The sequence below is a fragment of the Notothenia coriiceps genome, unplaced genomic scaffold (assembly GCF_000735185.1).
Source record: "Notothenia coriiceps isolate Sejong01 unplaced genomic scaffold, NC01 NC01_scaffold00036547, whole genome shotgun sequence".
Classification (NCBI taxonomy): Eukaryota; Metazoa; Chordata; class Actinopteri; order Perciformes; family Nototheniidae; genus Notothenia; species Notothenia coriiceps.
The window spans coordinates 66,231-89,923 of NW_011369248.1; the positions used below are offsets into that span (position 1 = coordinate 66,231).

The 23,693-nt window shown below is 43.3% G+C and overlaps 1 protein-coding gene across 13 annotated transcripts in view; it reads left to right on the forward strand.

Annotated features, from left to right (window-relative positions):
• The window catches only part of LOC104964013 (ephrin type-B receptor 3-like), a 68,905-nt gene that overhangs the window by 27,981 nt on the left and 17,231 nt on the right, over positions 1-23,693 (forward strand). For 9 of the 13 annotated variants that reach the window (XM_010792712.1, XM_010792713.1, XM_010792722.1 and 6 more), the window contains exons 2-7: positions 10,038-10,102; positions 14,754-15,426; positions 18,761-18,916; positions 19,874-20,209; positions 22,557-22,693; positions 23,242-23,404. In XM_010792712.1, the coding sequence (XP_010791014.1) occupies positions 10,038-10,102; positions 14,754-15,426; positions 18,761-18,916; positions 19,874-20,209; positions 22,557-22,693; positions 23,242-23,404 (1,530 nt within the window). The remainder of the gene's footprint in view (positions 1-10,037; positions 10,103-14,753; positions 15,427-18,760; positions 18,917-19,873; positions 20,210-22,556; positions 22,694-23,241; positions 23,405-23,693) is intronic. The other 4 variants (XM_010792714.1, XM_010792725.1, XM_010792721.1 and 1 more) reach the window with 1 other exon arrangement.

Below are 23,693 nucleotides of genomic sequence, written 5' to 3' on the forward strand. Positions count from 1 at the left end.
AGATAATTGACATATAGTTGACGTTGACCTTTTTTCGCAACATCTATGATTTATATGTGATCCTTTTGCCCCACAGAATTCGCTGAGACGGAGATGGAGGAAGGCCAGACAACCAGCTCAACCCCCTGCGGCACCACAGGAGCCCAAAGGAGGAGACCAGCCTGCCGAACCAGCCCCGCTCAAAGACCCCCCACGTCCAGAGGAGGCACCGTCGGAGGGCTCGGACCAGAAGGAGCCACCGGGAGACGAGGAGGAAACGGGCGGACTCAGCGTCCGCAGCGTCTCAAGCCAAGCTCTGTGGAAGTCCCATCCCCCTCTGTCTGCCGAGTCCAACATGAATGAGAACGGAGAGGACGCAGGGACCATGATCTGCCAGACTGACGGCAGCGAGGGTCACAACTCAGGGTGGGGTGAAGCTCCTGCCGGTCCTCATTCGCCACCTTAAACCGCCGAAGCTGTCCGTCAGTCCTCCTGTGGAGCTTTATGGCTGGCAAGCGTGCCTCCACATCACTTCACAACAGGAAGTGGAACAACAAGAGGCGCTGCAGATACTGTGCACCGCTGATTAGTCTAACATTTTAAAAGTCTTTATTCAGAAAAAAAACTTTCATTAACATGTTCAGACTGCAAAGTAATTGAGGTCGTGGGGCACTTCTGATTCTCTGTTTTGATTTGGGACAGTAATAGCTTCCTCAAAATGAGACTGTCATATAAATAGAATATCAAAACAACTATTGGCTTACTCGATTGTCTGGAATATCCTCGAGGACGTCCCTGTTTCCTTTTTTGTCTTAAATAATGACAGGATATTTTGTTGCATGCAGAGCTGTAACGCACTTTTTTAGACTCTCCTTACCGACAGGGTCTGAGCTCAGCTGCTCTTTCTTCCGTCATAAATATGCAGATGTTTCGAAACTACAGGAACAATCCCATTTTTGCAATTGTCTTCCTAGGTGACGACTAGAGGCATTCAAGGTATATATTAGCATAGTGCTTGCCCTATTTTGACAGCTCGTTACTGATCTGCCATCATGTGGTGACAAGTCATGCTATAATGACATATATTGTTCTTTTTATTTAGTTTTTATTCTTCCTGCTGTTCTTCAGGAGTAGCTTTTCCCTTTAAGTAACAAGGTAGAGCATCTTGAATTGGATTCAGATCCTGCTCCTCACAGAGCTACTCTACGGTAGCATTTCTTGCTTGGCTAGTCTTTTGACGCCTAGTTGCTCGGGGTGTGCGCGTCCCTCCGGGTTTCTGTACCTGCGCTGGATACTCATAGTTGTCAGTTTCAAGTGCATACGTGGCGTTGGGGGGACCTGCACGGGAAAAATCATTCTTGGCACACTGTTAACACATCATCTTCATTCCATTTTACATTGGTCAATACCTCACTAACATCGGTTGTCAGGTCACCCTTTTCTTGTTCTTCTTTCTGTGCTCTGCGTCTTCTCTGGGCGTGTCTTCTCTCGTGTCTCACTCACTACACACTACACACAAGTCACTCATAGCCACACACAGCACACACTATACAGACTTCTACACACTACGCGTTTCGACGACACACCGGACTATACACAGCACACTCACATTGATGGACCCAGAAAAGATCTATGATCAGCAGGTTCTGGTCTACGGAGACCTCTGCATCCCCTTTATACACACAACTGCACGTTTGCACATCACACACTACACACACACACAACACACACACCCACACACACACACACACACACACACACACACACACACACACACAACATTAGTCTGTCTGGCTTCCTTTTCACTCTGACTACAAATATGTACACGCGCAAATACCCACAAAACCTGACTAGGAGATCTGGATTTCCATATGCAGATCCTCGGGGCAAAAACAAACCTGCGTGCTTGTTTTTGTCTTTTCCAGACACAGTTGGCTGAGTCATTTTCCAGGAAATCAGATCATGGCATCGTTGTGTCTCATGCAGAGGTCCATGTAAAAACCTGTGCTTTGACTCAGAAATCTAATTGTTTTTTGCTCAGTCTTACATTTTTTAGTGACAGCATTCAATGTAAAATTGTATTGGCGGAAAAAATAAATATATTAACCCTGAATGGAATATGAAATGTAAAGCATATAGAGGAAGAGGTGTGGTGAATTTCCAGGAAAAGTTGTAAAGGGAAAAGCCACTTCATTTATGGTAAAGGTTGAGGCAATAGTTTCCGTGTCAGGTGATGTAAACATCCTCTGTCCATACAGAATTCTGGTTCTGTGCCTGTTTCCTGGTGGTGGTTAAAAACAGGCAGAGCTGATTCTTTTAACATAATCATGTGCAAATTTGGAACATGATTTTCCTAAATGAAATGTGAGAGGTTAATGTGATATCAAATCTCATGAAATTATTTCTACAATGAGGCAATACTTAGGAGATTATTACTCAAGTCTGATTTACTTTATGCCTCTTTGAATAGTATACCAAAAGGGAATAGGTAGCTTGCAATGACAAAATCCTTGTTTAATGTAATTGTAGAAGTTATATTTCCACTTCACATGACGTCAGCACCAAGTATGTGGCCCTCTGTGTTCCATTGAGAGGTAAAGCACCGGCAGCTCTAATTAGACTTCACATGACAAGGCCAAAGATGTTTGTGTCGTAAACCAGCAGGGTCTGGGATGACTCCTTCAGAATAATATTTCAGTGGGGAATGAAGCCCAGCTAAATTCACTTCACCTAGGGGGCATGCCTGTAAAAAAACAAAACATAGGCGGTTCGGTTTTCCCAGACAAAGGCACAGAACTCTGTTATTAAGTGACCAGAGTCTGCATCGGCAGTTTTGTGTGAGCAGCACACACGCAGGAAGATAAATGTTGAGTAAATGATCAGGGAATGACACAAAGATAAATGTGGAATGTTATGGGCAGTGAACAAAAGCTTTCACAGTCACTTCTGAGAGCAAAATGTTAAGTGTAGCTCTCACAGGATGGGAAATGAAGCGGTAAGTAAAAGGTGGCAGGTTCAAAGCTGGCTCAAGTATTGTGATGGAAACACCACGTCAGTCAGTTTTTAGTCAAACTCCTTTTCTAAGCGAATCTGCTGTGCTGTTAACATCGGCTCGGAGAAGCAAACAAGCAAACAACATAATATGTTGCTTACTAGATTGTTTACTAACAGGAGGAGCAAGTATGGCACTCCTAACTGAATGCACGCACAAACTATCACACCAAGGTTTAATGAAACCTTTCCAGAATTAAAGATTTGTTTTTAGGTAGCCGAAAGTCCTTGTATCACAGAGCAAGTAGCCAATAAAGCAAGTGCTAATGGCTAAACCCCAGCCGTGAATGTGTGTGTTTGTGCGTGTATGTGTTATGTTGTCAGTGCTGTTGATGAAGGGGTTGTGACTTATTCAATAGCGACCGAACACAGAGCCATTCAATGAACCCATGGGACAATGCAGACAGCTGTGAATGCCGGGTCTTGGGCAGGGTGAGGGGTTGGGTGGTTAACTAGGAAGTTGGGGAATAGAAGAGAGAGAATGTGCACATTCACACACGTATTTGCACACAAAAAGAGATTGGGGACGCTGTAGTTTGTGAATGTTATCTTTAAGTATGTTTATTAGGGCCAGTTATAAAATGTAGCTTCCTGTATTAACTCAAACTGGGTAAAATAGTGAGATAGGCTTGAATTCCTATTTATATAAAAATTGACTAATCCAAAGAGGTAAAGGGTAAAGGCCACTGTGACAATGCAGTGAACCAAGCAGAAGCTCCGGCTTTAACCTCTTGCATTAACCCATACATGGATGACTCAGGCACACGTACATCACTCATATTTAAGACGTCAGCTTTTTATAGATCATGCATACGTATAAGCACACAGTCATTCGAACACATAAACTGACACACATGCATTTACACACACACACACAAAGGTACACCTGGTTTTGTAGACAGCTGCCCTTAGGGCTACCTGTTCGTCAGATCCTTTGTGCTTTGTAATTAGGTGAGTTAGTGACAGAAGGGGATAGGGAGGGGAAAAGAGAGGGAGAGAGAGAAAGATGGGGAATGTGAAAGAAAAAAAGGGGGGTAAAGACAAAGAGGCCCAGTCAATCGCCAGTACAGGAACTAGACTAGACTGCATGAGCCCTTGCAAAAGGCAATACACTCCTCGTTTGCAGCACAACACACACACACACACACACACACACTTACACACAAAGCAAGGAAAAGCAGCCGCACTACCTCGCAGTCTCTTCTTACTGCGATCAAAGCTCTTTTTCCAATTTCAATGCTCTGCTGTGGTACCTCAAAGCCTCTGTCAGAAAAGGACAGTATTGCGTTTGTTTTTGTTTATTTATCACAAGTCCTAGAGTCGCTGGTTAAATGCTTTTCAGAAATTGCCTCCGCATCATGGGCCAGGCAGACGGACAACAAAATAATTGTATGGTTGCAACTCAAATAGTATTCAGCCCCGAGGTATCTTTTGATGAGGTGAAAATAATTGAGAGGCGGGGACCCAGCGACCAATGCAAGGGGTAAAGACTTGCGTTCATTAGAATTAACCATGGAGTGATACAAGACTCAGACTGGGATTAAGAAGGGGAAGAGTATGGAGAGAAAAACAGATAGAAAAACAGAAAAAGAAAGATCTGTTAGAAGAGAGTTAATTTCCGAGGCATCAGAGTCGTAACCCTGTTGGCGCCCTCACAGGACAAACCTATTGTTTGACAGCCATTGTGGGATGACTGACAGTGAGTGGTGGTAGGAAGAAGTTTGTGTGTATGTGTGTGTGCTGATGGGGAGGGGGTTAGGGGGTTTGTCATGGCAGGAGAGTCCGTTCAGGAATTCCATAGAGAAATCACCTCCTTGTCCTGTCCATGAAGCAGCAACCAATTATCTTGTGTGTGTGTGTGTGTGTGTGTGTGTGTGTGTGTGTGTGCTTAAGGGGCGGTCTCGCCATAAAATGGAGGGGACTTCTCCTAATCATCGCACTCTGGCCCAGCACAAAGGCAAAAAGGCTTCTTGGACAATTTAAATTTGAATAGAATCTCTCCTCCTGCTCTCTTTTTTTGTGTCTCTCTTCCCCTTTCTCTGCCTCTGCTTCACGCTGGATGACAAAAGCGGGTCAACAAAGATAGCACTGAAAGCAATCAGGCTAATAGCGCTAATAAGTTGAGCGTGAGGTCCACGCTCTCAATGTTGACACATTTCACTGTTTCTGTGGCTAAACAGCGACTCAAGTGTTTGGCAACCAGGCCACATAGTATTTTAATGGAATGGCTACCCCATGCCAGGTTGCCATGTGTTTGGTCTGTTTGACGGTAGAAGAATACAACAAAAGCGACTCGGAGAAGAGGTGGGGAGCAGATAATTAACTAGTGGAGAAGCCTGAAGGGAAGGATTTTCCGGGAAGGAGTCATTAGGGGGTTTGAAGTTTCTTGAGTTTTTTTATTACTTTTTCTGGCTGAAAAAAAAAACCCTGCTGTCATCATGTTTCATTAATTCAGCGGTTAATGCTTGCGTGAGAAGAAGCCATTTTCTTGTGTGCTTATAGAATGAAACCGAGCTAACAGGAAGCTATTAAGTGAGATTTTCGTTAACAATTCAGACATTGCACTGCAACTCTGTAACTCTCATATCTCCAAGGTTGTTGAGACATTACTTTTAGCTGTGTTTAGATCATCTTTCTTTTGTCATCTGACGGGTCCATACTAACAAAGACGAGCATGTTAAAAAGCTGAAGGTAGTCGCAGCAAGATCCAAGCGTAATCCCTCACCTGTCTGCTCCTTTGCGACCCAAGGATTTAGCCCTGTGAAACGTCTACACATTCCTCTCTCTCAACAATAGCCTTTTTTTCCCCCCTTCCTCTTTTGGTATTTTTTTCCCTCCTTTTAAGAAGTCTACTTGTTTGAACAAAGAAATATTTTAAGAGGCTTGTAACTGTGGGTGCTGTGTGTTTCTGTGCGTGTGCGTGTGTGTTGGATGCGGCCATAGGGACGAATGCTAGAGTGCCCTCCCCTGTTATTAGGCCTGCCCTGTCATTACGGGATTAAAGTGTAGGGGTTGGGTTTGTGTATATGTGTGTGTGTTTGTGTTTGTGTGTGCATGTACTTATGTATTTGCCTGCAAATACAAATACAAATACAAATACTCAAAGACTGATTGTATTTCTGCAATTTTTCTCACACAAGCACAGTTTGCAGAAAAAACAAAACCCTACCATTTTCTCCCCATGTTCGTTAGGATTATCCCAGGTGCATTTGACCTCGATCATAAATAACACTTTACTAAAGCAATCCTCAGGTTAGTCAAACAGAGACTCTTTAATTGAATAGTCTTCATAAGCGGTAGGAGGTTGAAAAACATTCCCCTGTTCACCACATGTCACATCCATCGCAACACAGCATGAAAACACAAGCAAAGATATAGAGACAGGAAAAGAAGGAGGGAAGAGGAAGAGGAAAAAGACAAATGAAAAGGGGTCAAACCTATCCCTTCTGAGTAGAGGGAAGAAAGAGAAAGTAGTTGGAAAAGTGAGTGATAAAAGGGGGTATGAAGAGAAGGAGATTGAGAAAGTGAAACGGTTGGGAATTAGATCCATCGTTTGACAAGGATGATGAGAAGAAGATTGAAAATAAATTAGAAAGAAGTGAAACTTTGTGCAAGCAAGATGGATTAAACCGCCTGTGTGTCCTGAGCCAGCGGTACCTCCCACATCTGCATGCTTTACTTTCACTCACTGTGTGTGTGCGTGTGCGTGTGCGTGTGCGTGTGTGTGTGTGCGTGTGTGTGTGTGTGTGTGTGTGTGTGTGTGTGTGTGTGTGTGTGTGTGTGTGTGTGTGTGTGTGTGTGTGTGTTTATTCCGCAGTACATTTGCATGGCCGTTTGTCTGATTTACTCAGTTTGGTCGTTTCCCCTCTCCAACCTCGAATATTTCCATCTCTCATTTTACACTTGCCGGATTTTAAAGGGGGAAGTGAAATGACTGGAGCCAAAAGGCAAGAGAGAGAACTTTCTTTGTACGGGGGAGGCTCTAAGTCACACAATGGCTATTTCTCCCTCAACTTGTTCTTCTGGTAGTCTATCTGTCTATTTTCCTTTTCTATCTCTCTCTCTCTCTCTCTCTCGCGACTGGGCACATTAGGCAAGCCGCCAGCATGGTCTTAGAAGCTTTCAGAGGTTGTTTGCTTTAGAAAACACACCTTTCTCTCTTTAATCAGTTTTACTCTGCCTCTCTGTCAGCCTTTATCATCCATATAGCACGGGTTTGGCGATTTGGCTCACAGAAATGGTTGCTTTGTGCGTGGGCATATAGCACATTATTTTCTGGTTTGTATTGTGTCTTATTGTGCATGTGTGAGTGCGTGTTTGTTTTCTGTGTCTGTGAAGGTGTCTGAATTTGCTGCACGGTCATGAATATTACAGTGAGCTTCTATTGCCTGATGCGTTATTCTCTCACACACACACACACACACACACACACACACACACACACACACACACACACACACACACACACACACACACACACACACACACACACGGAATGGCCAGGTTAAGTCCTGGTCATTCACTGCTTGAGCTCTGGCCCATTGACTCTGGATTGGTGCTCCACTTTGGGCACAATACAGAGCTTTGCAACACATACACACACACAGGCACATACCCATAGGTTTAACAATGCAGATGCATCGAGAAGGGAAGGGTTACTGCTGCACATGCACTCCCGAATGATCCACTTTCTAAACCACTGAGTCAGACTGCATGTGTTTGTATGTATGTGTGCATACCTCCTTTTCTGCTTTCTCGTTTTTTCTCTGTCATCCCTGTCTCCCCCTCTTTGACTGTCCCCTTATGTCATTGTTTCACTGTGTTGTCATTTTCGGCAAGGTCAGCTCTAATGAAAGGGCAACACACCATACACACAGCCCAGTCATAATAATAAACACCAGGCAGCGGAGGTGTATCATTTCCAACACACCAGCTCACTTACCTGCGTAGCTGTCGTTAACAGGTCCCAGATAACACACTGTCATTGTGTGAGTCAGGGGAAGTCCTGCAGCTAATATGCACTGACACTGTTTCTGAGATGAAAACACTAGTAGGCCCCTATTTGCTCAAGAGACAAATGTGGATCATTGAGTTTGGTTACAAAGAGAAATTGGAAAAACAGACTGAATTCATGATTTTTAAGAGAACCACACAGCACAGAAAGATAATCAGACACTGACAGGTGAGAAAGGGAACCTATTGAGAGAAAGATGGTGAGCTTGATTCGACTCTGAAATCCTGTGAGTGCATGATATTCACTTTGGCTCCCATTGCCACTCCCAGAGAAACGGTTCTCGCTGTGTGAACGGGCTCACAGTGGAGCTACCAGACCATTTTGCCTGAGGGCAACAAGCCAGAGCTACATTCGAAATCTGATTGTATGTGTTTTTTCTGCGAAGAAAGATATTTCCCTTCGGCAGAAACTCTCCTTGGAGTTATGTTTTCTAAATGGTGTAATAGCCACATACAAATGTCAGAGACAATGTCACTCTAAACACAAGGTGGTGGAATTCGATGGGAATTCCCAGTTGTAGTGCCTTGTCGACATTATTCACAAGGGGTCTCTGAGTTCAAGAGTATTTGCGTTTTGTCACTGCCGGTGCTTCTGAATGCAGCAGTGGTGGCAGCAGGTATTTGGAGGAGGTGTGGTGAAATCCTAGGGTTTATTCTTTTATTTTGCTCCCAAATCCATTTTCCTGTCAGCTTACCAGGAGGAAAAAAATCAAAGAAGAATGAGGGAGACAGAGGCAGAGAGTAGCAAAGTGGGCTGAGATACCTTTTATGCCTTTATTGATAGTGATAGGAGAAAGACAGTGAAGGTGGGATAGAGAGTAGTGGAATGAGATGCATTTGCTCACATGTATTATGCACCCTAAACTCTTGGCTATCGGGTCGCCCAAAGGCTGAAAGCCTTCTTTAGATGCATCCCCTGCAACTGAGGTGGGAAAAATAAGACAGTTCACACTTCCTTCCATGAGCAGGGAAGTTTCAAACTTTTTGCCATGCCGTTTCATCATCTTTTACTATCTTGTACAACAGCACAGCGGTAGAGATAATAACGGTGGCAGTATACTGCACCGTGAGCGCCAAGTAGTAAAAGACTCGACATTTATAGTGTTCCTTCTCTGCTCTCACAAAGCCGTTGTCTTCGCCAGTAGAAACATGATGGTGGAAAGATGAAAAAAGAATAGGAATTTGCTGAAAAGATCACTGTCCACTATTTTGTGTGTATTGTGTACGTTGTGTGTGCTTCTCTTTGTGCCAAGAGACAGGCATAAAAGTAAGGTTTGCTTGAAGTGTGTATGTGTTCAAGTATTGACAGAAAGGGAATCTAACTGAAGTGTATTGACCTTTGTTCCGCTTAAGAGCTCCTCTTTTGTGACACCTAACTTTATAAGACCCCCTCTCCATTCAACCCTTCTGTTGGGCTATATATCTTGTGAAGTTTTACAACCTGTACTGGCTGTATGTGTGTGGGTGTTATTGAGTGTGTGTGCGTGTGTGTGTGTGCGTGTGTGTGTGTGTGTGTGTGTGTGTGTGTGCGTGTGTGTGTGTGTGTGTGTGTGTGTGTGACTGTGCCCTGTGGGAAGCGGAACCGTTTCTCAGCAAGACTCGCTGTTGTTTCCTTCCCCTGTATAAAAGCAAACGTCTAATTGAGACTAATTAGCCAGACAAGGAGACACAATAAAATGTCACAGAACACCTCACAGATCACCCACCAAGACCTCCCTCACTCACTGTCTTTAGGTCTTCTTGTCACACACAGACATACAGTACTTCTTGGTGTAATTAGGACTAAAATAACTGTAAGCCCGCGCTTTCTGTCATTCAGTTATTCACCCAGTTATCTGAGAGCAGCTTTGGTCAAAGCCTCTTATCTCTTCAGCGGTTCGTTTGAGAAGCTTTATGACATTGTTGTAAAACTATTGAAAGTTCTATTGATCTTCTCTGTCACCCTGTTCCTCTTTGTCTGACCTGGTTGTTATCTTTTCTGCTTCCGTTCACAGAGACGCTGATGGATACAAAGTGGGCGACGACAGAATTAGCCTGGACTGCACACCCTGAGACCGGGGTAAGTTCATATACTTGTTTATGCGAGGACAGTAACTTTGACTCTATACTTGTATCCAAGGGGTTTATTCAGTGTTGAGTGCAAAGGCTTCTGAATATAGTGTGTTTGCATGCTCTTCGGAAGTGTAACAGTCCTCGACACCTTCATCAGTAAGTCTTTTAACAGGATATGTTTTGAAATTCAAAAAGGAGGCGCTTTTTAGTGAGCAGAAAAGGTACACTGCAATCCAATTTCACTCACCTGCCCAGTCACAGATGGTCATTCGCCTTGCCCTTGTGCACTTCAAACATGTGGAAACGCCAGTTTCCTCATAAACTAACCTTTAAAAAATAAAATATGTCTGGCCGTTGACCCATTTCACACCCTGGCATCCAAATCTACCACACACAAAGTGCCAGTGACAGCCCCATCTTGCTTTCCTATGTGGTCTCCACAATGGCCTAAAGAGGAGCAAAAAGAGTCTTGACCCTTCTCAGCTATACTTCAAAGACCCACAGTGCTCCTCCCCTTGCCTTTGTGTGGCCTTCTGACTTGGCCCTTGTGTTTTGAAAGGTGGGCCCCTTTTTTATACTTTGTTAGTACCACAACGCACTTGCAGGGACATTCTACTCCAGCTGTTCGAAGTCGCCGACCCTCCTTATTCTCCCCTTCCTTTGCTTCTGAGTAACTAAGCACTAATGAAGCCAGACACACTAGCCACCTCAGCTGCAACAATCATTAGGAGAAACGCCCTCCAAGCTTTTGCTGCTCTCCTTCCCTCTTACCATCCCGTCCATCTCCCCTTGCCTCCCTCTGCCCCCCTCCTCATCGTTAAGCTACTATAAGGCAGAGATGCTCCCAACGGTCCTGTGCAGAATGGCAGAGAACCAAAATACGCCTCCCCATTTCTTTTCCAAGTAATCCTGCAACAGATGCCCCTTTTCAATATATATAAATACAGTGTAGAGCCTTTTGCACCCCAGATTTCCCAAATCACCAACAGAAAGAATGGAGATGTTTTTCTCTCCTGTTCTCTTTTTGTAGCAGAATTTGCAGCCAATGAGGCATCTTTCAACCCTGTATTCCCTCCTTTTATGTTTGTCTCAAAGAATAAATATAAACTCCCTTTTCTTTCACAAAGTATTGTGTCTGTGTTTATGTGCTTTTGAGGCCTTGCAACACAAGCATCAGAGCCTATTTTTAAATGTTTTAATTCAGTTGCTCAAAGGCTACATACTGGGAAACCTGGAAGGGTACGCAGTGATACTGATATTAAATAGAATACACAGACATGTCCATGTAGAGAGAGGGAGACAGCATAAAGGAGAAAAGAAAATCAATTTCTAAAATAAAAGTCTCTCCCAGGGATGCTGTGCTTATCACAGTGTTGCACAACACATACAGAACAAGCACCAGACATAAAGCTACACATATGAAACATTAACTGTGAACAGTGAATCCAGAGACCAATGGCATATAATCACTACTGTTAATGCCACCACTCTTGGTATAAATAGGGTGTAGAGAGGCATTGCCGAATAGTTATCTGTAAAAGCAAGGCAATGCCTTCACATACCATGTTATGAGTGTGAGTGTTTTTACAAGTATTCTCTTTAGTTTTTCACCTCTGAGTCTGCATTTTGGTATGTGGATTTCACTGCCTCACTGTCTGCATCTGTCTGTATAGCCTGTAGCATACGTGAATCATGCATGCCTTTGTGTAGGTGTGTGTGGATTTCCAATTGCACTATCTCTATCTGTATTGTGTCTGTGTGTTTGTCCAAATACTGTATCATTTATCCTTCGAAACAGATGGGTCATGAAAGGGGAATTCCACTTTATAGCAATGCTTCTCTCAGGCCTGTAATGACAACCACACGGTTTTCCAGAACTGTACAATGATAACAATATACCAAGTTACTTTGCTTATAATGATAATAACTATTGTTATCACTGTAACATCTAAAATGTCCTCCGAAATTAGCCTCTAAGAGCTTTCATATTACACATAACCAGTGGTGTAGTGGGCGTTGGACGCGGGGGTACGCCGTACCCCCACTTATTTGAAGCATGATTTCTTTTTTTAATAGTCTAATACATCTAAAATCATTGCCAGTGTTATCAGTTGCAAGTGTGTGTTTGTTGTAATAATGACGAAAACATAATAGGCAGATTTCACAGTAATTATAATAAAAACGTAGCTCAAGCATTCATGCAACTTGATTTGAAGCGTGTGTGTGTGAGGGGCAGAACCGTGTGTGTAGGGTGACCAGGTGTCCCGCACTGTGCGGGACTGCACACACAGCATTTTTATTATTTGTCCCGTGTCCCACACATTGAGACTATGTCCCGCATTTGAGTGATAGTCGCGCGGAAAGGCCTGATCGGTTCGCTGACAGCCGGCACCGCCCTTTATTATTATATTGTCTAAGCCCCCCCCCAAGCCCCCCGTTGACAGTTCACGAGCGCGTCCATAGTGTCTCCCGTCCACCCACCACCCCGTCCACCCAGTAAAAAAATCCCCACTACACCACTGCACATAACACATGCATTTTCATTTAGCTAACAATTAAATAATGTCAAGAGTTATTTAATACTAACAAGAAGAAAAGTAAAAAAACAATAAAGCTTGTTGGGGGTACAGCGTTTAGCCAATGCCTCAAGCCAATGATACTAGTTTATCTAAGTTGCTACCAAGGTTGCTAAAAGTAAATGTTCTTGAATTAATCTATGGATTCTTAATAGATCTTAAACTCCAGTAAGACAACCTCCTTCTCCTGTTTTATTTATATCTGTAGTTTGTTTGAAAGTTCCATAGTTTTGCCAAAAAGTGGCAAAATATATTTTTGCAGCGTGCCTTTGCACCATCTAGTCTAGGACAATGATAGTGCGTCATAGAAGCGTTGTTCATCACCACCTGAAAGTAAAATGTAATGCTTTGATTGGAAAGGACAAAGAGAAAATGGAGTGGATCGCAAATCTTGCATAACGATTCATCATGTTGGAAATCGATGGCAAGTTACTTGACCCTTTTTCACATGACCTACTTAATTCATTCAGGCTTGGTAAGCAGGCGCTCAGAGTGTTTGGCCACTGGTGCGTGTCTCGGGGGGGATGACCTCTCTCTAAACACACAAATACACAAACAGACAGCCACCTACACGTACACACTCTCAAACAAACACACAGAGCGAGTGCACACACAGGCAGACAGACTCACATAAGCACATTAAATAAATGCGCTTAACTTCATACACACACTCACAAACACTTGGCTGGAACGCTCTTTTGCAGTGGGTGATTTATTACACTGAACTAAATACCCATTGACACTTCATTTTTTTAGCCTTCCCATTGACCTGGCCGGTGATTATTGATTCCCTCTGGTCGCTTCCTCCTTCGCTCTCACCAGCCATTGCTTTAATGCCACGGCCAAGCTACGCCCATTCTTCCTCTCTCCCTCATGGCCTCCTGGGTCTTGGATGAATAGCCTTGTCTTCACCACATCCATATCACAACCTCAATTAAGATACTCAGAGCGCAAATAAAAACAACTGGGACTGGAGAACAAATTAGAGCCTTTATGCCACAGACTGTAGATTGTTCTAAAGCAAACTTAGGTCCCCAGAGTGCAACAATAAACTTTTAATGTGTTATAAATGTGTATGTCCTTTAATACCTTAATATTGTAGCCATGTCAAGTAACGTATACTTCCACATAAAACTACTCTCTATCTGTTACACCTTTGTTGATATTTATTTTGTTCAATTAGATTTTCCTACGCTTTGTCCTGCAAAATGCTCTAATGCATTTTCATGCCTTATGCAAAACACATTTAAAAAAGTAATATGCAAATACACTGGCCGGGCTTGGTTTCAGTAAAAAAAAAAGCACTCTGTTTGTCTAATAGTAAAAGGGAGCAGATCCCTGAGCATACACGCACAAAGATATATTATACACAGAGGAATCGCTATTTGAAGTGAAATGATTTAATCGCGTGTCCTCATTTGAGATTGAAAAATGCATTAGATTACAGTCTCTCTGCGAAGCTTTTACAGTCTAGTTTGCTTGTGCTCATTTAATGAAGCTGGTAATCAAAGTTTAGAAGATTTAATCCCATTTTATCCTGAGTAATTCACCCCCTGGGTACTGTAGTAGCATTGAAAGACGTAGAGGAGCGTAAAAAACGGAAATCATGAAGGTTAACCGGGCGTCTTCATTAGAGGACGTTGCGATCATTGCTCTGTAATTGAAGCGTAATTGGTTGTGAAGCAATGTGGCTGCTCCTTCCAAACAGATATGAGGTACACATGCATTAGTGGCTCTGTGGTGAAGAGGTGACAAGTTGCTGTAATTGAGATGAATTTGCAGTCCTTGTCCCTGGCTATTCGCTACACTAACCAGAGATGAAAAGCGTAGCATGGGACAAAGGCAAAGGAAAGTAATTGAAAATGGCCAAAAAGGAAAAACTAAAAACTAGGTTACACTTTGGTTCTTTCTCTCTGAGTCCTTACCTCTGCCCATTTGTCTTCCTCTATCATGCAACGTGACTGAACGTACATCTTAAAGTTGTAATGCAATGTGTGCATACATTCTTGACCCCAATGTGTATATGCCAAAGATATGACACTTTTACATCTTCTGACCTGTTTATCTGTTCTCTCTTTTCAGTGGGAAGAGGTGAGTGGCTATGATGATGCCATGAACCCCATCCGGACTTACCAAGTCTGCAATGTACGTGAGCTCAACCAGAATAACTGGCTACGCAGTGACTTCATCCCACGAAAGGATGTGCTGCGTGTATATGTGGAGATGAAATTCACAGTGCGTGATTGCAACAGCATTCCTAACATCCCAGGTTCTTGCAAAGAGACCTTCAACCACTTCTACTATGAGTCTGACTCAGACTCAGCCACAGCCACCAGCCCTTTCTGGATGGAGAACCCATATGTGAAGGTGGACACTATTGCTCCAGATGAGAGCTTTTCCATGCTTGAAACTGGGCGGGTAAACACAAAAGTCAGAAGTTTCGGGCCATTGTCCAAAGCTGGGTTCTACTTGGCCTTCCAGGACCTTGGTGCCTGCATGTCGCTCATCTCGGTGAGGGTCTTTTACAAAAAGTGCTCCACCACCATCGCCAACTTCGCCGTTTTCCCAGAGACAGCAACTGGGGCTGAGGCTACCTCCTTGGTCATTGCCCCGGGAACTTGTGTCCCCAATGCCGTGGAGGTGTCTGTGCCATTGAAGCTTTATTGCAATGGAGACGGAGAGTGGATGGTTCCCGTGGGAGCCTGCACCTGCTCGTCTGGTTTTGAACCAGCCATGAAGGACACCCAATGTCAAGGTGAGTGTTTTCACAACAGGTATTTTTGGTCAGTCCATGATTTTACATTCAGTGTTTGCCATAGGTTATAGACACATACTCCAACAGAAAAAAAAAGATTCAAGCCAAAATGTTAGGTGCACTTTTTTGTAGCTCATTCCACATTCTCCCCTCCTGGAAGATGGTGGTGGAGTTGGGAGGATCTCCCCATGGCGATCAATAATGTATCACATTATTACTGCTGTGAAAAGTTACATTAGCATTTTAGGCACATGGTATCTGATGGTTCTATGCAGAGTGAATAACAATGAGTGAGTACTAAGGGGTCAAAGTCTTGCTGAAGGACGCTTCACAAAGTGATTGTCGGAGAGATTAAAACAGTATTGTTTTGGCTACAGGTTAGATCCTCTTTATCACTAAATAGTTCAGCTGCAGCATTTACATGTCTTGTGTTCTTGGACACATGAATCCAATGATCACAAGGTAGAATACTGCACACTAGATGACACTGTTAGCAGGGGGCTGTTCACTTGACCTTAGTTTTGCCTGGCAGCTGGTTACTAAATAAATGGTGATTCAGTGGAGGCTGTCTGTTTTTGAGAGGGCCTATGATGGTTTCAGGTCAGTTGGAAAACATGACGGGTTCACAGAGGTTGAAAGCGAGGTGAATTTAAACAGCAATGGTTTCAACTTAAATGGAGTGCAGGTGACAGCAGGAAGAGAGGGAGGGATACGTGAAAAATGTCTGTTTGCTGAGGGGTATGGGGGCGTACTATTTGGCTTAGGGTGAGTAGGTCAAATGGAGACAGCGGAATGAGTTAGAGAGTGAGAGAGAGATAGCGAGAGAGGGGAGCTGGCAGGTTTATTGATCCGCAGGGTTTAATACAAGGTGTCTGTGAATGCACAGTTTATATGTGGATTGTCTGCCTTGGTTCACAGGGCTCATTCTTCTCCTTGCATAGCAGTAAGAGGTGAGGCTGAGAAGACCTTTTGAGTTCAGTGCCCATACTATTAATTAGCCACAGAGTTGGTGGATGCTTTACAATGGCAGCTTCTGGCACACCCTAAATATGTGTGCTCACCTTTAGAAGGAGAGTGTGTATGTGCCGGGTGAGAGAGTAGTACATCTAAAGCATGGTGTATGTGGTTAAAAACTCATTTGTTTGCTCCTGGCAGCTCAAGGTGAAAGCCCTGGCGACTAGGTCCTGATAAAATGTTCTCTAATCAAGCCTCACTGGAAACCACAAGGGATAAATCTCCCACTCTTCTTCTCTTCTCACTTCACCTCCCCTCAGGTCCACGCTCCATACTCATTTCTTTCAGTGTGACTCTTCCTTTCTTACATGTTTCTGTCCTCATTTCAACATGCAGTGTGTCCTACAGCTCCACCACCATTGCTTTCTCTTGCTCTCCTTTTCTGTTCTTTCCTAATCTGAAGGATTTCTCTCATTAATAAGCCATCACAGTTACAGTAAGGATGGCTGCATTAATATTTATCGATGGTCTTTTTTTTTTGCCTTTCCGCTCATTTACTGCATATTTCTCTCCACCAATATTTTTACTTTTCTCTTCATGCTCCATGCTTTCCAATTTCAGCATACATTCTAATCAGTTCCTTAAGCTCTATGTTCTGCATGAACATCGAGCTTAGGATAAGACACAGGGGAGTGGGGAACGGGGGGAAAAGAGCCTGCAGGATTAGCATTTTCTATGCCTCCACCTCTTCCACCTCTCCCTCCCTTTTTCTCTAGCCCTTGTCTCTCTTTCTTCCTCATTCTTTAGCAGTTCCTCTAAGGGGAACATTGATGAAAGGAAGAGGATGACCCCTTTACTCACTGGAAGTGATGGATCAGCACTTTCAGCCTTTCCCTAAAAAATGGAAATGCTCCATCAACATCTTTCGTCAGGCCAACATGTTCAAAAATGAACACTCTTATCCCTTGAGGGTTCAGAAATTGCTTGAAGTTTACTTTGTGTGAACTCAGATGAACTTGCATGGTTGTTGACACCGAATCGAAGAAGTAGTTCTACCACCTGGTTAAACTCAAGGTCATTTGTATTTATCAAGCGGTGCTTCCTGTTAGCCATTGGTGTGGACGAATCTGATTAATGGTGGAAGAACAAATACGCTCAGTGCTAATGTACACGGTGCAGTCAACTGGGTGTTTTGTGCTAATATTGAACTTAAAAAGAACAACAGGGGAAAAGCAAGGGCAGGAACTGGTGGGCTGTAGATGTGACCTCAAACCTGCTGTTTTCAACATGGAGCAAAAACAAACGCAGGAGCTTTAGAGATGATTATCATTTAGGGAGACAAACATTGCAGTGTGTCCTTGACATTGACGAGTTAACGCACTAGTGGGTCAGCTAATCAACTGGACCCTGTAAACTTTGCCTGTCTTACCTGCTGTCATTTCTTTTTATGAAGCAATGCGGCAAACTCATTTATCTTTTAACAAGACAGTTTATCAAAGATATGAAGTCGGCCAGTGTTCTGGATCACAGTGCCGCTTCAGTGTTTACCGCCTGCAGTGTCTGCAACTTATCACTTGTAAACTTCCAAACAGCGGCCATAAACAGATATACTGAACTAACAAAGACCAGCGGGGTTTTTACATCTAATGACTTGGCTTCACTAATCAAGAACTACTTAAGGTAAAACTATGCTGAAGGTACGTTATTTAGGTATTTTTAGGGCAATAATCTCAGAGACAGACCTCATAACACCAAGCACATTGAAGAGACTTGTGTCCAGGATGGTGTTTGTGTACGTGAGCAAACATGTGTTTGCACAGATGTGACATGTTTACCTTAGAAGGTGTTGTGTGTATCTATATGATGATATGTGTCCAATTTTATATGTATTTGATAAAGTACTGGAATCAGATAGAGAGCACATGCCAGGGTTCGGTTCTGAAGGTTGTTCGTGTAACTTCGGTATACAATCTCATCATGTGAGACAGCTTCATACTGCTTAAAAAACACAATTTGTTGAAGTAACTTTTTTTCCATAAGGGAAAACAGGAAACATGTGGGGTTAAGAGGAAACATACAAATCATGTGTATGTCCACACATAAACACACATGCTTAACACATAAAGTAAGCTGTTTTAGAAATGTTTACTAGTGAACTGGAACCGTGTTAGTACAGAATTATCCCGCTTAGTTAAGACATTACAACCTGTTGTGAACAGTTGTTTGCTAAAGTTAAGGATCAGTGAGAGTAACATTTTGTTCATTTATTTCACAGTGCCTTACTGCCCATTTGGATAACATGACCCATACAAATTGCTATATGCTGTATGCTATTACTTATTCACAACTTTCTTCCTCCATCTTTTATTTTTTCCATCAGCTTGCAGCCCTGGCACCTTTAAGTCCAAGCAGGGTGATGGCTTCTGCTCGCCCTGTCCGGTCAACAGCCGTGCCAGTTCAGGAGCCTCCAGCGTCTGCTCCTGTCGAACCGGGTTCTACCGCTCAGACAGTGATGCTCCCGAGTCCCCCTGCACCAGTAAGTACAGACTGCTTTCAATTGACTGAATACCAACAGCATTTAAACTCCTACTGATGCTGTAATTACAATTTGTTGAAAAAAACTGACAGCAACAGATTTACACCTCAAAATATTCAGACAGCAATCAAGTGTTTTGTTTGCTATTCAACAGAATTCTTGACTGTGTGGTAAATGTTCTCCCAAAATTCCCTCTATGAATTGTGCCCTCTATGGCTGATAAAAGCCCTCTGGAGTATGTTCTCACGAATGGCAAACAAGTCTGCTTGCTTTCCCAACGTTATCCAAAACGTTATCATCCAACCCTTCCCCCGCCTGCCTCTCAATCTGTTCTCAATGCTGCCATCGCTTTAGAGGCAGACAGTGGAAGAAAATTCCTAGCAGTCCCTTCTTTAAGAGCAAACGTGCACACGTTAAAAGCTAATTCATTTGCTGGTAAAGAGAGAAGAAGATCCTTTTTTCTGTTGCTGGGGTGGAGGGCTGATTCTCCCACAGTGCAGTGAAAGATAATGCTCCAGTAATTGGATAAGAATTGCAAAAGCTCTGCCAATAGTTTTTCCCCCCCGCCCCCCCCCCCAGCACTTCACGAACAGACACACAGTGGAAATGAACATGCAATTCAAATTTGAACTCCTTTCCTATTCTTATTTGTTCTTGTTTGGAAAAAATGCTGGAACAGCCTCTCTTTTTTGTGGAAGCAAAACATTTTCTAGTTAATTCTTGAAAAAATGTGCACAAGGAACAATTCTGTGTTATGAATTATGCTGATAGCGGCTATGAAATAATGAATGTATTTGTGTATAATAAAATGTAAACTGTGTTTTGCAATTTGAATCTATTGTCAGTATGTCTCTTTACTGTCACCAAGAAACATTTCTTAACACCTATTGTGCATGGAGATTAAATTCACTAAATCTATTTTATTCATCTCTTCCACGCTTTACTTCCCATTCGCAGCTATTCCTTCTGCACCACGTAGTGTAATATCCATTGTGAACGAGACCTCACTCGTGCTGGAATGGAGCGACCCTCGGGACCTGGGTGGCCGTGAAGACATCTTCTACAACGTCATCTGTAAGAAGTGCCTGCCTGAGCGGGGAATGTGCTCGCGGTGTGATGACAACGTTGACATCTCACCACGCCACCTGGGCCTCACCCAGCGCCGTGTGGCTGTCCGTAACCTACAAGCCCACACGCAGTACAGCTTCGAGATTCAGGCAGTCAACGGTGTTTCCAACAAGAGCCCATACTCACCTCACTTCTCTTCAGCGAACATCACCACCAATCAGGCTGGTAGGTACAGCCGCAGCCTCATGGCTTACCTGTCAGATCAATATTGAACTTGTAGGCATTGCCGACTTTCAAAGGCTGGAAAGAAATACAGCAGAATGTCAGAGAATCTGTTCTGCGCTTAAGAAGTACATATCAATTTCTTCTATGCATGTAGGAGTGTGTTACATATTCTCCCTTTGAACAGGGATTGAGAAGGAAGACATTCTTCTGAATGAGTTTAGAAAGGGACCTTGTTCACACGCCCACAGCATGCTCTGTACTAACACTGCTGCAAATAGCAATAGCGAGGCAGTGTGTATTCAAAGTGTTGAACCCTCAGTATTATAGCTGCCCACGGCTTCCAACCCACCGCTCCTCCAGCCCACAGTAACTGGGCCAATTTAAAATCATTCCTTAGATATTTTTTGTTGGATTCAGAAGATCAGCACATTTTTATACATAATACATAAGGGTAGTAATAATAAGCTTTTGCATGCGATCATCTACGCTGTAAATGTCAGGGTCAATGACTTTGCATTAAAATGGGTAGATAGGTATGTGGCTTGATAATTAAGTAAGGAGGTAGGTAGGTGAACAAATATGAATCATTTCTGAAATTGCTTTTAGTTGGTTAAGTTTAAACTAAATGACCTTAATACATTTCATTACTCTGGATCTTACTATACACTGGATATATTGTCAGTTGGTCTCTAAGGTTATCCCAAGGCTATTAAGTTGTGCCTTGGATGTGTTTAGTGGCTCTGTTAAATTGGCTATTCCTGCAGGCTTAGACAACACCAAGGATTATCCCTTGCTCCTACCACCATCATCTTTCTCTTCCTCCATGGCCTTGTCCTCCTCACCTTTAACCTTGAGTTCCTGCTCCTAAAAGATGCTTTAGGAATGCCTTCTGTTCTCGGGTCTAGGACCCAACGCACTACAGGGCCCCACGTGAGGGCCTTATTGTTTCACAAGAGGTTCAGCACTAGGCTGACAGGGACCACTGTCCATTCATAGATGCTTGGGGTCAGTTGGGTGCGAACAGAGTAGTGAAGGAAAAAGGAGGGGGCAAGAGAGCATCAACTGTGATCAGATTATCCGGTGGTGTAGTCCCAGGACCATCCCTGCATGTGCATTCACCTTTTAAGAACCAAAATAAATACTAGGGCGGTGATAAGCCCTGGGGGCCACCTCCATGGTTACTTCAACGTCTCCTCCTGGAGGAGGGCCCCTAATCCCCTGGCTAGAGTAACCAGGGGATCTGCCTCGGAAGCATTGTCTTCTGGGGAGAAAGAGAGACGTGGTGGGCCTGGGTGGATGGCATGGGGGGAAAGCTAGGGGAGGGGAGGTTTAGGGAGCAGAGAGAGAGAGAGAGAAAGAAATAGAGAGATGTCTGGCCACATATGCAGGCAGCAGAGGGAGAAAGGAAATGCTAGGGGGAGGATGAAAGAACTTAAAACTGGGGATTAAAATCCTCGAAGGAAGAGAGAGAGACAGAGCGAAGATGGAGGTCTGCAGTGGTCAAAAAAAATATGAAAGTGAATAGCTGAAGTAGACAATGCAATTTAAAGTGTGTAATTGTGTGAGTATTGTAAAGATTGAGGAACTTTTTTTGAAGATAATTTACAAATAGAGAATGAATGTTGAATTTAAGCAACAAAAGCTATGAAATAGACTGAGGGGAGTGAGTGAGTCAGAGGTACAAAACAAGCCTGAACTTAAAAAATTGGAAAGAGAGACAGGGAGGCAGACATTTGGCCGTTAATAGGCACATGTGAACAAAGAATAAAAAGCTCAGGTGGGTGGAGTTCAAGTGTGAGTTATACTCTTTGTGCGAGTATTCACAAACCAATGTCTATTTGTATGCATAAAATACAAATCATGCTTCTACAGCGTTGATGAGGTAACAGTACATGTAAGGACAGTACATAATGCATAGGATTAGCTTGGAAACTACTAAACTGCAAGATGCAAAATTGCAAGCGTAATTTACCATGCAAGAAAGTAATGAAAATATAAAACTCAACATCTGTATGTGTGTGCTTGCCCCTATAAGCTAGCCTACAGTTGGTGTATGTTAGAGGGAACTGCATGTACCAGTGTCAGTCACTTTTGCATTTGATTCTCTTGTCACTGCAGAAGTAGACATTCCCTCTCCCTCCCCGAGGACTTAATGAGGGACAATTTGAGCATTAGTGGGGAATGGGTCTGCATACTAACTATTGGCCAAAGCTTTTCACAAAGCCCACAGTCTAAGACTTTGTATTTAGGCTTCTTTGGACATACAAAGGGCATAGAACTTGAGAATACATAACGTATAAAATGACAAATGTAGCTAATTTCCCATTATTTGTTTCACCCTATGTAGCTCCGTCTGCAGTGCCTACAGTTCACCTGATGGCGGCCACAGCGAGCACCATGAGCCTGTCCTGGCTGCCTCCAGAGAAACCCAACGGAATCATTCTGGATTATGAGATTAAGTACCATGAGAAGGTAAGAAGCTATGTAAGTCAATGTCTCTAATTCAATCCAATTGCATTGAATTGCATGGTTTCAATTTCATTTGTGTTATTGTAAATGTGGGAACAATGCTTTTGCTGATAAACACATGGTTGCAATGAGGCAAGTAACCATTCACAATCTTAGTTTGTGTGATCATCCTTCAATTTGCTCTCTTTCCATCCCCTAACTTCTTTCCCCTATTTCTAATATGCTCTGCCCTTTTTTTATCCTCCTTTCTCTCTCATCCATGAACTAGAACGTTTCTGTATTTTCCAGGGGCTTTCCAGAGATTTGTGACTGGATCTGCCTCTGGGAGAGGTCAAAGGCACTCAGTGTATATCTGCTCTGTTTTTTGTCATGTCCCCCTCACAGTGGATTAACACGCCCGCCAAAATATGTCTCTCTCATCTGATCTTACTCTTTTCTCTATTTGGTTTTCCTCTAGCCTGCAGGGTTAGATGTATGTGCAAGGGACGGGGTGATGATGATTTGGACACATATGGCTGCTTTTTCGGTGTTGAACTCATCACTGTTTGTCTTTGCCTCTGCAGGATCAAGGTGAGGCCATTGCCCATACCATGACTGCCCAAAGAAGCAACGCCCGTATTGAAGGTCTCAAGGCCGGTACGCCTTATGTGGTGCAGGTCCGTGCCCGAACAGTGGCCGGTTACGGTCGTTACAGCAGCCCAGCCGACTTCAGCACCAACCTGCAAAGTATGTTACTCCTTTACCTATTTCATTACCCAAGAATATATTAGAATATTTTTGGCTTAGCTGCATTACCTCTATAATAGCGACTTGAATAATCTTTTGAAAATAATGGAGGCTCAGAGTGTATGGCGGTGAAAGCTACTATGCCTGGTTTTCATGCAAATAGACTGAAATCCTAAGAGAGAAATTGGCTTAATAATTGTGAAAATCCATTTCCTAGCAAACAGTCAAGGTATCAGCCTCACTCTTGCTCTACATCATACTCAGCATAAAGCTGACATAGAAAAAGAGC